At 34.7% G+C, this 17,094-nt stretch overlaps 1 protein-coding gene across 1 annotated transcript in view; it reads right to left on the bottom strand.

Annotated features, from left to right (window-relative positions):
* Window positions 1–17,094, bottom strand: part of LOC150076732 (uncharacterized) — a 114,624-nt gene that overhangs the window by 41,897 nt on the left and 55,633 nt on the right. Inside the window, exon 2 of the mRNA XM_090385618.1 lies at window positions 11,669–11,762. Coding sequence (XP_090241744.1) covers window positions 11,669–11,762 — 94 coding nt within the window. The remainder of the gene's footprint in view (window positions 1–11,668; window positions 11,763–17,094) is intronic.

Below are 17,094 nucleotides of genomic sequence, written 5' to 3'. Positions count from 1 at the left end.
CACCTGATAAGTGTTCAGAGGCTGATATAACTAGCTATGAAGGAGAATGTTTGAACATTTGTTTGAAGAAATAAAGCATAGTTCATTTTGGTAATTTACATAATTCATGGAACAGCTGCATAAAATCGATACTGTATATCATAATATAAAACAAGATTATGCAACCCACTGAACTCGTGACATGTGGGAGTAACAGACCAATAATATCCTAGGTTTAAGTACTGATTGGCATAGTGATTCAGATCAGTCAGCTAATAGAGTTCTTGTAGTTTGCCAATAGTTTTTTTACAATGAATGGCAAGTTGTTTATGAAGTGGCAAGGTTTCTCAAACTGGAAGGTGGAATGCAATATGCTACCTTTACCTCTGCTAATTATTTATACTCACCATAATATTCTTAATATTTCAATAATTTATATTTATCTCACATAGCTTTTTCTTTTTAATTCAGGGGTCATCCACTTTGGTCTAGGCCTGGAATAAAGATTTAAAGGTATGAGTAGCTTCTAAAATTACTTGTGAATTTCCAATGTTGCATGTGATAAACTTATGTGATCACCAAAAAAAGTCCACTTTGTAAGATTGGCAACACTATTCAGTTAGTTGACAAAGCCTTCATCATTCTCCTGTCATGTCTGGGCAGAATTTTTCCAGTGTGATCATATATTTTGCACCAAGTCCTCAGTTTTATTTTTTTAAAATTCTATGTGGATAACCACATATCCTTTACTCTGATTCCATTCAGTGTGCTCTTATTGCAGAAAATAGTCCCATTTTAACCTAACAATTCAATTTTCCACTAAAATTGCCTTATTTGGAACCAAAGCAGTTGGCACTTGATAATTTATCCTTAGGACAAAATTATATAGGAAAGCAGAACCTGACATGGTGTTGGATTCCAGATTTATTACTCTCTAGAGCCATAAGTACTCTACAGCAGGGGTTCCCAAACTATGGCCCACGAAAGAATTTTATCCAGCCTGCAGATATTTCAATTAGATCGTAAAAATTAATGTTTATATTATGTCACAATAAAATTTATGAAAAACACATTTTACAGATTATTTTAACATTCGTCAGTTGCTTAATAGTGTTGATGCCTCTGTGTCATCAGCTTAGTCGTGTTAGATATTAATTCTGTTATTTCCACTCAAAGCTATTCCTTGAAGCACCATTAAAATAATCCTTTAATCTCGACCCTGTCATTAAACAGCAATAAGCATTAGAGACAGTAATTAGGGATTTCCCAATCCCTTGCCAGCCTGTACACCAACCCTGATGTCCAGAGTATGAGAGCAAAGGTCATCCTAGGCATCCACAACACAAGAATCCTGGATAAAACTTGGCACCAGCGGCATGGTCTGATGATTGGTATCGGTAAGATCCTGAACCAGCCTGCACATGAACCCTGATGTTCAGAACATGGGAGCAAAGGTCACCCCTGGCTTCTACTATACAACAACCCCGGCTGCTGGCAATCTATATGCACATAAAGTTTCTGGTAGCATTGGCAAGAGGTTGTTGGCAGGTATAAATTTAATCTCTTTGTATTACCTTAGATTTCCTGTTTTCTATTGTAACAGCAATTCAAAACTTAATACTTTAGAATCATAATATTGGTAATTGCAATTGTAATATCCTAAAATATTCAAATTTGTAGCCCTTTCTGTTCTCCCCACAGCATGGTCTGATGATGGGTATTGGTAAGATACCCGAACGTCATCTTATTAAACTATATTATAATTAATAATATAGTTTTATATTAAACTATTAAGTTTTATATTTTAATAATGTAGTGTATTAGGCAAACAGCCTAATAAACTATATTATTAATTTCACGTGATAAGAGTGATATGAATATAATAATAACCTTTATGTTAAAATATTTCATAAAATTTTAAGACACGTTAGTGCTTGCTTACTTCAATATTCACAAGTATTTTTTTTTTTATTATTTCAGTGATCCCATAAAAATCATGTTAAAGTTGATGTCAAAAAAAAAAGAAAAGTTGATGTTGAGTGTTGCATTTTTAATGAGCGGTGACTAATTAATTACTTTTTTTGCACTGCTCAATGATACTTGCACATGTCTTATTTGCAATGAAGCCTTGTCGATGTTCAATGAATATAATGTGAAATGTCACTACACCACAAAACATGCCTCAAATTACGATAAATTTCAAGGAGCTTTGTGGCAGAAAAAACTCCAAGAACTAACCCAAACCTTTCAAAGTCAACAACAGAAAATTAGAACTTTTACTCATCAAAATTTATCTGCAGTTAGAGCTGGTTTTCGAGCCTCCCAAATCATTGTTGAAGAAGGAAAGGCCTTTATGGATGGAGAATTTGTAAAACAAATTTGTTTGGCAATTGCAGAAGAAGTATGTCCTGAGAAAGAAAAGAATTTTCTGTCTGTAATTTTATCTTCATCAACTGTAACGAGAAGAATTGAAGATTAGGAGCCGATATTCAAAATCAACTCGTAGAAAAAGTTTGTTTGTTGTTTATTATTTGGTTTTTAGGAGCATTAGCAACTAAGGATGTCCAGGGATATGCGGTGGTCATTCCCTGACCTTTCTTCATCCTCTGTATTTGGTGATCACGGGCTCGAACCCTGGTCTAATCAAGAAGCGTGTGCTCCTGCCCACCTGGCTACGGAGGCGGTGAAAAAGTTCGTGAATTCACACATTTTTCAATAGCGCTTGATGAGAATGAAGATACAAGCCATTCACAGTTCAATTACTGATGTATATCTGAGGTCTAAATCAAAATTTTGTAACTGAAGAGCTAGTTGCATTAAAAAGCTTGAAAGATACAACAGGTAAAAATATATTTTTGGTGTGTCAGAAGCAATCGGCAGCCTCAAATTGAATTGGGATTCGCTATCAGTGGTTATGATGGATGGCACTAAAAATATGGTGAGTACTAAAATTGGGTTCATGGGTCAGCTTCATAAATAAATATTAAAAAACCAATGCAATTTCATTGTATAATTCACCAGCAGTCTTTGTGCAGAAAATTTTTGGGTGTAGATCATGTCAACTATAATATCAACAGTAAATTTTATTCACAAGACTGGTCTGAGTCAATGGCAATTCAAAAATTTTCTTGAAACTATTAAGGCTGAATACGGCGATTTGTTGTACCATACTAAAGTATGATGCTTGAGTCGCGGCAGTGTATTGAAGCAATTTTTTGAACTTAGGATCAAAATACAGTCGAACTTGGTTATAATGAGCACAGAAATAACGAAATCACGAAATAACTGTAACAAGCAAAAAGCCATAATGATTTTAATTTATGCATATTCCCATACAATCGCTCACTTTTATCCGTATAGTGTACTATACGGATAAACTGTACAAATTTTGGTAACTATGCAAACATTCTTAACTGCTCGGGTAATCGAAAAAACCCAATTCTTGGAATAGATGAAAATGAAAAGGGCAACTTAGCTTTGTGACCGCCTGCATTGGATTAGCGGCTGGTTTATGACCTTGTCCTTCCAGGTACGGGAGCTATACAATAGTGCATTGGCATTCCACTTGTTGCATTACCATATTTACAGATTGTCTTGTATTCACTGAACTATAAATTTATTTCGGAACTTCTAAGAACTTTGTATGCATTTTAGGACTTTAAGAATGTTGAATGGATTTCAGGACTTCTAAGAACTTGTATGCAGATCCTTTATCATTCTTAAAGTAAAATCAGTTAGAAACGAACCCTTCCTATGGAAAATGTCTACTAATAAAAGAAAGTGTCTCTCAATTCGCGAAAAAGAAATTATTTGCGAGTTAGAATGTAGTGCAAAAAATGTTGAAGTGTCTAAAAAGTTTTCTTTACCCTCTTCAAGTGTATCAACATTGTGGAAGAATAAAGATGTTTACATATCGGTACTGGAAAAGAACATAACCAAAAAAAAAAAAAAAAAAAATTTAGAAAGTGCAAGTTTACAGACATCGTTGAAACATTACTTCAATGGTTTACTACACAAAGAAGTGCTGGATTTTCAATAGATGGTCCAATCTTGAAGGTTCAAGTGGAAAAATTTGCTAAACAATTTGGATGCGAGGAATTTGTATGCAACATGTATGGATGAATTTGTATGCAACAATGGTTGGCTGGATCGATTTAAAAACCAACATAACATCATTTATGCAAAAATTAGTGGAGAATCTCGACCTGCAGATCCAATAATGGCAAATGAATGGATTGACCAAGTTTGGGCAGAAATCAGGAAAGATTTTAATGAAGATATCTACAATGCCGACGAAACAGGACTTTTTTATAATATGACACCTGACAATGCATTTAAATTCAAAAGGGAAAAATGTGTTGGTGGGAAAAAAAAATCAAAGGCTTGCTTGACAGTGCTGTATGCACAAATATGACAGGAACTGATAAAAAAAAAACTGTTTGTTAACGGAATATCGTTAAAACATAAGGAAACTTCCTGTGGATTACACTGTGAACAAGAAAGCTTGGATGGCTTCGGATATTTTTCGGCAATACATAAATGATTGGAATAAGGAGCTAATCAAAAAGAAGGAAAATATTTTATTGTTAGTTGATAACTGTCCTGCACATCCCCAGATTCAAAATTTGTCCAACATTAAGCTAGTGTTTCTGCCTCCCAATGCGACATCAATTTTACAACTAATGGACATAGATGTAATCAAGAGTTTGAAAGGATTTTATGAAGGATTTCTAGTTCTACATCTGATCAGTCAAAGAGAACAAAAACTTACCGAGTCTATATTGATATTGGATGCTATGAATTTATTGAATGAAGCGTGGAACAACGTTACTTCGACAACCATATCGAATTGTTTCAAGAAATCAAAATTAAAATTCAAATGAAATTTCAATCATAGATGAAGATGATGGAAACAATAAATAACTTACCATTATCTGAGTGGTTGCTACTTAACAACGTTGCAGGTTTTAATACAGATAACACTGATGAATTTGTACAAGTCGATGATAACTTGTTAACTAGTGATCTTCCTACAGAGAGTAACATTGTAGATGCTGTGTTCAACAGTGACAATAACGACAATGATAAAGACAATGAGTGTGATGATGATATGATGACAAGTGAATCAAAATCAGTGCCGATAATCTCACAAGCTCAAGGTGCAATAGACACATTAGTCAATTTTTTTGAAGGAACTGAGGCAAGTAATGAGACTTTTAATGCGTTGAGTGTTTTAAGGGGAAACTTAAGAAATATCAAAGTGAAATCTTTAAAACAAACATCAATTTTAAGATCATAAATAAAGAATAACTGAAATTGTGTTTATTTTTAAATAGTATTGTTTTTAATTACAGAGAAATAAATTGTGTTTAGTATTAAGTGTATGGTTTTAAAATTACAGAAAAATAAATTGTGTTTAATATTAAGTGTATTATATATTAATACGAGTATATTAATTGTATATTAATAAGCATATTAATACAAATAATATGCAGAGCTTTCCCTATCTGATGGATACATGCCACACCACATACAAGCAACAAGATGTTGTTGTTGTTATTTGGTTTTTGTATTAAGGAGCATTAGCAACTAAGACCATATTGCTCTGGGGATATGCAGTGGTCATTCCCTGAGCAACAAGAATATGAGTGTCAGGGCAATTCCATGCTGAGTCATGTTGTACTTACTATTTCTAGTGGAAACCATATTTACTATAATGGGCTCAGAGAGTGTTTAAATTCTTTTCACTGGGACCAACTGATAATGTTAATAACTGAAAACACTAAATGAGAAGCATTCAGGTAAGCAAAAGCTACTAAGCTTTTCATACCAACTGAGACACTGTTCAAAGTTTAGACCAAAATGGATGATGCATGGCCCAATTGAGACTAGTGATAGCAGAAAAATGCATAGAGTAATTATAAATTATCAGGAGACAGAAACATATAATAAATAAAAACTATCCTGCCTAATCCCCCCTTGCAATAAAACTACAGAGGGTTGGGCAGGATAAGGCAGATTATGAGTAGGTATTATGAGATTAAGGGCAAGTTACTACTATAGATAAAGGGATGGTTGAATGGTAGAAGGCAGAGTGTGGTTAAACGACAGTAATGATGGTATGCTACTGCAACAATATCTAGAAAAATTAAGCAGATGGGCTGAGAAATGGCAACTGAAGTTTAACATTGACAAATGCATTGTCAATTACAATGCATTGACAAATGCATTGTCATTTAATATTGGTACTGCACATGGATAGCAGTAATCCTAAAGTAACGTATCAGCCTCTTGGTATTACACTTAGGTTAGTGGAAAATGAAAAAGAGCTGGGGAATTACTATGCAGTCAGACATGAAGTTCTCTGAGCAGTGCAGACAAGCAGCAAAGACATATCATCGGGATTTTGTTAATGATACAGAAGTTTCAGCAGAAGGGATAAGGATGTGATTATTTCATTGTATAAGGCAATAGTGGGCCAGTTCAAATACCAAATACAGATCTGAAAGCAGCCTTATTTTAGGAAGGGATGTTGATCTGTTTGGTTAGGTGTAGACAAGGGCAGCAAGATTAGTAAGGGGTACAAAAGAGTGCACTTACCAAGAAAGACTTCAGGCTCTGCAAACTAGGCACTTGCAATGTGGACTGACAGAAGTATTTAAGGTTTTTAATGGCTTTAAATTTTTAGTGTAGAACATTTTTAAAATATTCTACACTAAAATTTAGAGTATAGAATTGCACGCTAATTATAGATATAGTACTTATTAATCTCCATCACTGATTATTGCACATTAGATGGCTATGTAAAGAATATAATGTGAGTTTCAAATTAATTATGCAATTTAAATGCTATATAATGTGGATTTCAAATTAATTATCCAATTTAAATACTAAACATGGTCACATAATCAGCACAATGAAAATTATAAGTTTAACACAATTATAAAATAGAAAGAAATAGAAATGCCACTAAAATTTACCAAAAATCACTTACTTATCCACTATAGCAGGGGGTTGGCAACCTGCAGCTTGCAAGCCGCATGCGGCTCTTTATTATTGGTATTATCACAAATGCAATAAGATAGAGGTTACTATCCGTTTATAATAGACTGCACTAACAGAAAAGCCCAACAAACCGGAAAGTGCAAATTGTTTTTTGGTTGTGACCTCCAGAAATGTACTTTAGAAAAATATATCACAAAGGCTTTCAAAATTGATTCTTATAATGGAACATATGATAACGATGAAAGTGTAGTGCAATTTCCATTATAAATATGCATAAGTCAAGTATTACGTAAGTCGGGGAGTTCCAATATTGACTATGCCATCAAAGTGTATTATCTGATATTGACTAATACATGGGTAAATATATTTTCTGACTTCTGGAAGCCTAAATCTAGGGTTGATGTATTCAAAGTGGACTTGTACTTGAGCATCTATGATAGTCAGATTCTAGTCATAACATGACCAAAATCTAATACTAAGTAATGCAGACCTTGAATCTGCTGCTTCTATAAAGTCACAGAGTTGGCAACCACAGCCTACATTTGACTCACTCTGTTTGACTGATAAGCCAAAATGCTGCCCATCTATAAATTTTGACAAATGCAAAGCGTAACAAAAGGAAGAAGGAAAGTTGATAGTGATTGGCATACTTTCCCAAATGGTATTATGTAGTAGGCAATATTTCCTTTATTTTCTTTTTTGTTATTAAATGCCATGGTTCTCAATATTCTAACGCCCAAATAAAATAAGTGTAAAACTGATATCATAAGATCAAATAAAATGCTATATGTATCCAATAAGAAAAATGTGACAAAAATCTGGTAAACATCCTACCTCATATAATAAAACTATCTTTCGTAAGTGGTATATACCTGCTCTTCTGAATCAAGCTTACATCTTTCCAATATACAACAAAGCTGACAAACATGCATCAGTTGAGAATTATGGATCTATCTGCTCAACAACTGTTGAATCTATGGTGACAACGAAATTATTCAACTTCATAAGACTGAATTTGTTGTAGAGGTATATGGTTTTATCAAAAGGGTTCACAACATGCTCGGACATAATAATTTTTATGTCAGAGATAAAAATATCCTTGGATGAAAGGTTGCAAACTAGTTTGGTATATATGAAACTAAAACAAGCCTTTGACACTATGATACTAATATCACTGTGTCAAAGAGATGAGATAAATTGTACTGTGATGGATTAGAGGCAACACACCTAAATGCATACCTTCCACATTTCGAATTTAAACAATTGGACGACTTTTAATAGATCTAGTTGAAATGCTCCAGAATTGCATTCTAGCAAAATATGAACTTTTCTCCTAGACTTTTCTTTCAAATTAATGATATTAACAAATGCATCATAACACTAACAGTAGACAAATTACTCATTTTATCATGAAATGCAACTTGCAGTATTTAAAATTTTTTTTAGTTTCTTTATTCTTATTTCAATTTAATAATACTGATAAATGAAAAAAAAAGTTTATGATCCATGATCTCAGTGAAGTTAACTACAGCATGTTATGCCAACTTAACACATTCACTGCTGGTTGATGCATATGTGCATGGGGGTTTTTATTCCACATGGTTGAAAAACCATGCAACATCAATAACCATTTTTTTCCAATTTGCCAGGAGAAAAACTGGATATTTTTGTTAAGCAGCCATTGTCAGTGGCTGACTAATTCAGTCATAGTCAGAAGAAAGCCCAAAAATGTTTCTAACCTCTCCAATCCAGTGATTTCTGAATTTGGTTCATTAAGGTTGTAGGTTAAGCAGGAAACGAACATTTAAAGTGAATTAAACATCATAGTGTTATTGCATCACTTAAATTCAAAGTAACCTAATCTTCTTTCACAAAACAATTCTTTTAAAATGAATCACATATTTAAACTAACAAAACTACAATACAATGCAGAACAAACCACTAGATAACCAGTAATAATGATAGTGCACTAAACTCTACCTGAGTCATTATGGTTAGTTACAAAATAATAAGCATTGAAATTAAATCTTTATGTTAATGCCTATCAGCTGTCAAATCATATGAAGTACAAATATATATTTTTTCACTTAATGATGTTAACATATACAATACAATGCAGAACAAACCACTAGATAACCAGTAATAATGATAGTGCACTAAACTCTACCTGAGTCATTATGGTTAGTTACAAAATAATAAGCATTGAAATTAAATCTTTATGTTAATGCCTATCAGCTGTCAAATCATATGAAGTACAAATATATATTTTTTCACTTAATGATGTTAACATATACCAGCACAGTCACAGTACTTTGCTGTGTGTTTTTTCATATATTTTATTGGCATAATTATTGTTTTTATCCTTAATTCCCTATTTTCAATAAGACCTTAGTCTTGCCAACTGTGATTTTGCTAAACATGGTACTTTTTAGGAACATATTGCCCTGTGGTTGGTGAGCAATCCCTGTATTCTTTTAGTGGGTGGACAGCTGACAGTGATGCATTACTGCAGCTGTGATGTTAACAATAGGGATAATTGTTTTCTGTCATCATATGATAGAAAATTACACACATTTCTAGATCTGGGAGGCTATAATTTTTGAAGCAAATTGCAAGAGTGAAAATACTGCAGTGTGTCTTAAGTAGGCATTTTTCTTTTACAATAGGTACTATTCCCATTTCATTTTGTTTAGTTGGGCACAAAAAAACAAACAAACAAATGTTTAAAGATAAAGTTCAAGACAAGAATGGAATCTTGAGTAAAATCCCAGAATGGATTCATTAAGGGAAGATCTCCCCATGCCAATCTGGTCAATTACTATGATGTAGTCATTAGGCATTAAACATTTTTTTGGCTGATGATGTATAAGCTTACTTTCTTGCATTATATGCCTATGCTAATGTTAATAACAGTATAGTATAGTATACTGTTATAGTACATATAGCAGTTGGATGCATGTAACAATTTTAAGTATGGATTTCAGTAAAGATTTTGATACAGTCCCTCATGGAAGGCTGCTATATAAACTGGAAGAAGTCGTAGTTGCTGATAAGATCTTATGCTGGATTGCAGGCTGGCTAAAAGACAAACGGTCAGTCTTCAAGATAAACTAACATAAAAAGTGGGTCCCTCAAGGACCTAACTTTTTATGCTAGTCCACCTTGAAGACAAGACTAGGTTGACTGTGTTGGGTCTCCCATTTCTAATTTTCATAAAAGATACTGATGAGGTATCCAAGGTAAGCTGTCAAAGCTGGGAAGGGTTGTTAATAATCTGAGCAAGGCCCCATTGCTTCAAACAGACTCGAATCAATCGCATATATGGTCCAAAAAAAAAAAAAAAAAAAAAATGGCAACTAAGGTTTCCAGATTTCAGACTATATATGCAACCTGGAGTCATGTATAAGCTGGAAAGGGGTGGGGGGGGGAAAGAATATGACATGAAGTTCTAGATGCATACAAAGAACAGTTTGGAGGGTGTGGACTGAAAAGACAATGTTGTGATGAATGCAGTCAACAACCGGTCTGAGTCAATCTGAATTTTATTGGAGTGGGTTACGAAAGCTAGTGGATCGTGTCAGAGAGTGTGTTGACGTAAGGGGGGACTATATTGAAAAATAAGACTTTTCACAACATTCCAGCATTTCTTCAGAGGTTAGATACTTTCCAACAAATTTATTTTATCACCCCATATAATTGATACAGAATGTGCAATCATCATTTTCTTGTTTAATACTGTAGTACGTATTCTGAGATAGATTATGCTATATTGTATTAGTAGAATTACATTAAATGTTCAACATCTTTGTTATCTTGCTGATTTTATAAACTATTAATATAATGACTTTTTTTTCTTTTTTTTTTTTAATTCGTTCTTATGGAGTGTTGCTATAAAGAGCTTCGACTGGCATATTAGACATGTCCTTGAGTACACATCCTACATGCTATTTACAATGGAAATAGAGAAACAAAAAAAAAAAAAAAAAAAAAACTTGCAGTTGTGAAAATTTGAAACTGGCGATATTACAATGCAGAAGAAATAAAATCATCTCACATTCTTCAACAAGTTAATAATTGGCAAAATAAACAGTTGTCATCTAACCTCATGACCCAACTCTGATGCTCTACAAAGCTCAAAGAAGTCTATGAGTCACTCAGCACTTTCGATGTATGCCAGAACCAATTACAAAGAGATTAAGACTGATTATTTTTAATCAATACTGAACTTAAACACAAACTAAAATCAGTTGAAATAATCAGCTCCTAACCTTATAGACACCTTCAAGATCAATTATAACATGCTAAAATAAATTCTTTTTAATGATAGTACAGAATAAAAGCTTTACTGTATGGATGACTGCAATGTATGAAATAGTTATGAATGAAATTCACAATGCAATTATATAAGCTCCACATCATGCCATGTATTTAATTGTTCTGCAACAAATAGATTCTATTCTGTTCAAACCCTCCCCTCCAAAAAAAAAACCAACATTTCTAGTGCAACAGAGGCAACTGCAATTGACAGCTTCACAAAACAACAGAGCTGAACACCACTGTGAAGATTACCTTTTATACAGTGTACTGTATAAAAAATATATATCGATTATAATATTTATATAATCATTTTTTGTACTACACATTTTAAAATTCATTCATCAACCTAAACAAAACTGCAATTTACCATTAGTTTCCACTTAGTTATTTGGACAAGTTCCTCTAGTGTGATATAAGGTTCCTTCCTTGAGTGGATAATTTCGGGAAGTTGTTCCTGATACCTGCATTAGGAAGGAAATAAATTACCTTCAAATTCACAATAATTAATGCATATTAAAAACAAACCTTGATTTTTGAGTTACATCAAAAATCAGAAACAATTTTTTATGCAGTTAGTAAAAAAAAAAAAAAAAATCCAAAAGGAAAGTTGCTCACTTCCATAAAGTGGATAAAAAGTAAATTACCCCGATGATGCTGAATTGGAGTTACTGCTACAGTTTAAGAGGGAAGGGGTAATTCAAAATTGTGACCCTAAACTGAGAAATACTTTGTCACTATTTTCAAGCTCAGAAAAGTGAACCCTACCTTAACCTGACTTCAGTAATAACACTGGCCAATAGACGAAAAAATTCCTCTGGAGCAGAAGTTATAGATTCTAAGGGAAATTGATCCGCTGTTCTAAGTAAATAGCAAACAAATAAATGCATAAAAATACAATACACACACACACAAATTTTTTTTAACTCAATGAACAACCCGCTTCAAATATCTTACAATAATACATAGGTTATCTTAAATATATGTCCTGATGAAAACATTCCCCTTGTTCATTGCTTACATTTCTCAAATTTTGAGGGGGAAAAAACTGATAGAGGATAAAGAAAATGAATTTAAAGGCATTCAGCAGCCCATATCTTTATAACATCGCAGTAAAGTCGACACTAGATTCATAATTTTTCTTTCCTTCTTCAAAGAAATCGACACACAGCTGCTTTAAACAAGATGTACATGGATTGCACATTCAATATTCTGTAGCTTTATTTCAAATACATGATCTTTACTGAGTTTCTTAATTTGAAGCCTATTGAAAATTCCTTCTTTCAGCTTTGAATCCATTTAAATTGGGAAATGTATCCCTCAGGTAACAGAATCAATTTCTTTCTTTATCAAGAGCCTTAAATTTCTTCATTAATCCAAATTTTATATTATTTCTCCTTCTTTTCCCACTACTGCACAATATAATGTTTCTCTGTTGCATGGCTGTCCCACAAACAGAAACAACAGTATTTTGTGAAAACCTCCATGTAGACCAGTGAGTAACCCAATCACCTCAGATATTCCAAGAAAAGTGATGGTACTTTAAGGCATTCAGAATCTTGGACTTATTCTTGTGTTTCTTTCAAGTCAACAGTCATGAAAGAGGAAATGATAGGAATGCATTTCCATTATAAACTTCATATTGAAGCATCAATAAATATATAACATTTGTTAGGATTGTGGTCAATGTCCAGTTCATTCAGAAATCCACTAATATTCTAACATAAACATATGTCTTCAAAATTAAATATTTAAAAACACTTTGCAACATTTCCAACATATTGTAATTTTAGGTCCTGAATTAAGAAACTTTCACTGTTGTAACCAAGGAGTTCTGCTTGCTTTTTAAATAAGTATGAATCACGAGCTAAATCACTTAGCTCTTCATGATTTTTGGAAATGCTAAGTTGAATTTTTTTTTTAATTTCTCAAAAATTACTGATTTTCTTATATTTCTGCTTAAAATTAGTAGTATACTTGGTACTTGCGTTTATCTGATGGAGTAGGTTAAAATGTTCTTTGCTTGGTTTTCAACATCACTTAAAAAACAAAAGTTGTTTTCTGCCATTGTTACTGTATTGATATAAGAATGATATTGTTAGCATTAGCATTAGTAGAGGCATTTGATGCAAGAAAGCAAGCTTATGCAGCATCAGCAAAAAAAAAAAAAAAAAAAACCCACTTCCACTTCACCCCTCTGTTCGTTCAAAATACCTGTCCAGCTGAGCCTTAAACTTATTTAGGCTATCAACCTCCACGACAAGGGATGGAAGTCTGTTCCACCAACCAACCACCCGCTGGCTAAAGGCAAATTTCCGCACGTCTATCCTACATCTGTCTTTCCTCAATTTGAATTTATGCCCTCTCAGGTGATTATTCTGAGCTAGAGGAAGAATCTCATCAGCATTGAGCATGCTCAAACCATTCAAGGCTTTATACACCTCTATCAGATCACCTCGCTGGTGCCTAGTCCCCAGACACTGTAATTTGCAAAACTTAAGCCTTTCTTCGTAAGAGCACCCCTTTGTTCCATTCACTAATCTTGTTGCCCTTCTCTGTACTCGTTCCAGCAGCTCTACATCCTTCTTGAAATGAGGCCTCCAGACCTGTATACAGTACTCTAGGTGTGGCCTGACCATTGCCTTATACAAGGGAATAATCACCTCCTTATCCCTGCTGGAAAAATTCCTGTATATCATTGACAATACTCCATGAGCTACTCTTGCAGCCCGTCTGCACTGCTCAGAGAACTTCATATCTGCCTGCACAACCACCCCAAAGTCCCTTTCATTCTCTACCACTGTCAGTGTAGTACCACAAAGTTGATACGTTGCTCTGGGGTTGCTGTTTCTCATGTGTAGTACTTTACATTTGTCAATGTTAAACTTCATTTGCCACCTCTCAGCCCATCTGCTCAACCTTTCCAGATCCTGTTGCAGCAGCATAGTGTCAGTTGTTATATTATCAATATAAGAATGAAACATAATTTAGTAGTTTTTTTAAAACTAAAAATTTATTGCAATATATTGCATCATTATATATCACATCATTGCATTATATCCAAATATTGCAATGCAATATCTCATAGCAGCTTTTATTTGATTTTATGGGTGCAACAGCAACCTAGGCTATAATGCGCCAACCACGACTCTCATAGCAGCAGTACTCAAAACTATTTTAAGTTACATAATGTAACTTAAAATGGCACAGTTAAGTATTGCTGCTAAGTTTGTTATTTGGTTTTTAGGAGCATTAGCAATTAAGGCCATATTGCTCCGGGAATATGCGGTGGTCATTCCCTGACCTTTCCGCATCCTCCGTATTTGGTGGTGGCGGGCTCGAACCCCAGTCTAATCAAGAAGTGTGCTACGCTCTGCTGCTCCTTCCCACCTGGCTACGGAGGTGCCTTTGCTGCTAAGTAATCCAGATGGTGTAGCATTATTATACTCTTAGTTTTAAATTGCATAATGTAACTTCAAATAGCGCATAAGTACTTCTGCTAAATAATGTGGATATATTGTAGCATTATTCTTAAATTGATATAGACTAGAATCATGCCTTAGACTACAGTAGTGAAGCAAAAGAAGCTAATCAATACTTACGAGTCCGTAGAAATACCGTTCGTGAATTCCCGCCATTTTTACACGATAGCATAAGCTTAGTGTAGTATACTGCATAATATAATATTGTCAATTAATCAGTAAATCTATTAATCTTGATAAACTTTATTGTCAGTTAAATTGTATTTTTAACTCTATATATATATAACGACTTAATCGTAACAAATAAGTAATACATAACTATAGTGGTACACGTGATACGGAAGTTGTATAAAGGGAACACTAGATACTGAAAAAAAAAAAAAAAATATATATATATATATATATATATATAACATAACTGTTTTGGGATATAACTTAAGGATTTAATTTTTGTTTTAAATTTTATTGAATTAAATTGGAATCATGACTCTGACCAGAGCAGCAAAGCAAAAGGCTCAAGCTAATGGGAGTGCTGTGGTTCAGGGGAGAACTGAGGGGGGCAGTTGCCCTCTGAATCACAGTCTATTAAAATGCACTGTTTGCTTGATGTTTGCGGAGCAGTCGGGTACGGGACATGATACTGCCAAGGGGGATGTCTTTGTGTGTGCACGATGTAAGGAGTGCAAGGAAATCAGGCGACAACTCAGCGTTGTTATGGGCCTTTATGAGACCTTGAAGGACAGGGTGGATGCCCTCGAAGGAAATAAATTGAGGGGCCCATCAAGCTCTCAGCTGCCCACATCAACGCCAGAGCTTGCACTTGGTCATCAGGCAACACAGGGGCAGCCCCCTAGGCAGAATGCGCTGGTCCCACAGGAACTAGTAGTTGTTGGTGACTCTATTGTCAGGGAAACGGGGAACATGCTTTGTAAAAAAGGATAGGTGGAATAGGACCAGGGTATGTCTGCCAGGGGCAAAGGTTGATGACGTTGTAGAGCGGATATCATCTTTTAAGGGCACAAAAGGTGATATAGTTGTACACGTTGGCACTAATGATATTAAGAGTAGGAGACCGGCGGAATTACTTAGCAAGTACAGGTCACTGTTGAAAAAAAGCCGTGAATTAGGGTTGAACTTGAAAGTGTCTGCAATTCTGCCCAGACACGATAGGAGGGAGTATATGATGAGAGCCTTGTCGATCAATTCGGCCCTGGAAAGATTGTGCAAGGCTCAAAGGGTAGAATTTTTTTCAGCCTGGACTGTACTTGTTAACAGGAGAGATTGCTTCTACAGGGATGGGATACACTTAAATAGAAAGGGTGCAAGAATATTTGCTGATGCTATCGAGGCAGTGTTAGGTGGGTCGGAAAACTGCTAGCTTGGGGGGGGAGACAAAGATGAATAGATTAACAGTAGCCACTGGCAGAGGTGAAAGAGATTCTTGCACTGCTTCTATTGGAATGAGCAGAAGCCTGAAAAACAAGATGCAGGATATTTCATAGACTGCTGGGAGACATTGCGGTACAAGTAAACTCATGGGTTGTGTTAGGGTAGCTAAGAATAGAAATAGGTGCATGTATACTTGCGTGTACACCAATGCTAGGAGTTTAGTAAATAAATTTGATGAATTTGAGGTATTGCTCAAAACATCAAAGGCAGATATTGTTGGGATATCAGAGACGTGGTGTCACACAGATATAAGGAATGCAGAACTGGAATTTAGGGACTACAGAAAGGATAGACTGGATAGGAAGGGAGGAGGGGTTATGCTATTAGTTAAGAAATACATAAAAACCAAGGAAGTGAAGCCAGTCGACATCGCTGGACAGTGCAGTGTCGAGTCAGTTTGGTGTGACATAAGCATTGGGAGATCAAAATTGAGAGTAGGAGTGTGTTATAGGCCTAATGACTCTGATGAGTACAATAAGAAACTGTACAGGGAAATAGAGTGGGCCAGTAAATCAGAGAGTCTTATAATGGGAGATTTTAATTTCCCAGATATTGACTGGAATTTGGGGGCTGGTCACTCACACACTAGCAAGGCTTTTCTGGATTTATTGGATGATTGTTTTCTACATCAGCATGTTCGGGAGGCAACTAGAGGGAGGAATACTCGTGATTTCATTATCAGCAGTGATTCTTCATAAATTAAGAATCTGCAGATAAATGAACCACTAGGTGGCAGTGATCACAGTGTGTTGAAGTGGGATTTACTCAAGGAGGTAACTACCATCAGAGGTAAAGGGAAGGGTTTTTGTTTTCGTAAAGGCGACTATGATGGTCTGAGACAGTATTTAAATTCTATACAGTGGGA

This window comes from Mastigoproctus giganteus, chromosome 12 (genome assembly GCF_048544385.1).
Source record: "Mastigoproctus giganteus isolate SK-2022 chromosome 12, ASM4854438v1, whole genome shotgun sequence".
NCBI classification, from domain to species: domain Eukaryota; kingdom Metazoa; phylum Arthropoda; class Arachnida; order Uropygi; family Thelyphonidae; genus Mastigoproctus; species Mastigoproctus giganteus.
The sequence above is the reverse complement of the archived record's forward strand: the minus strand, read 5'-3'. Positions and strand labels throughout refer to the sequence as shown.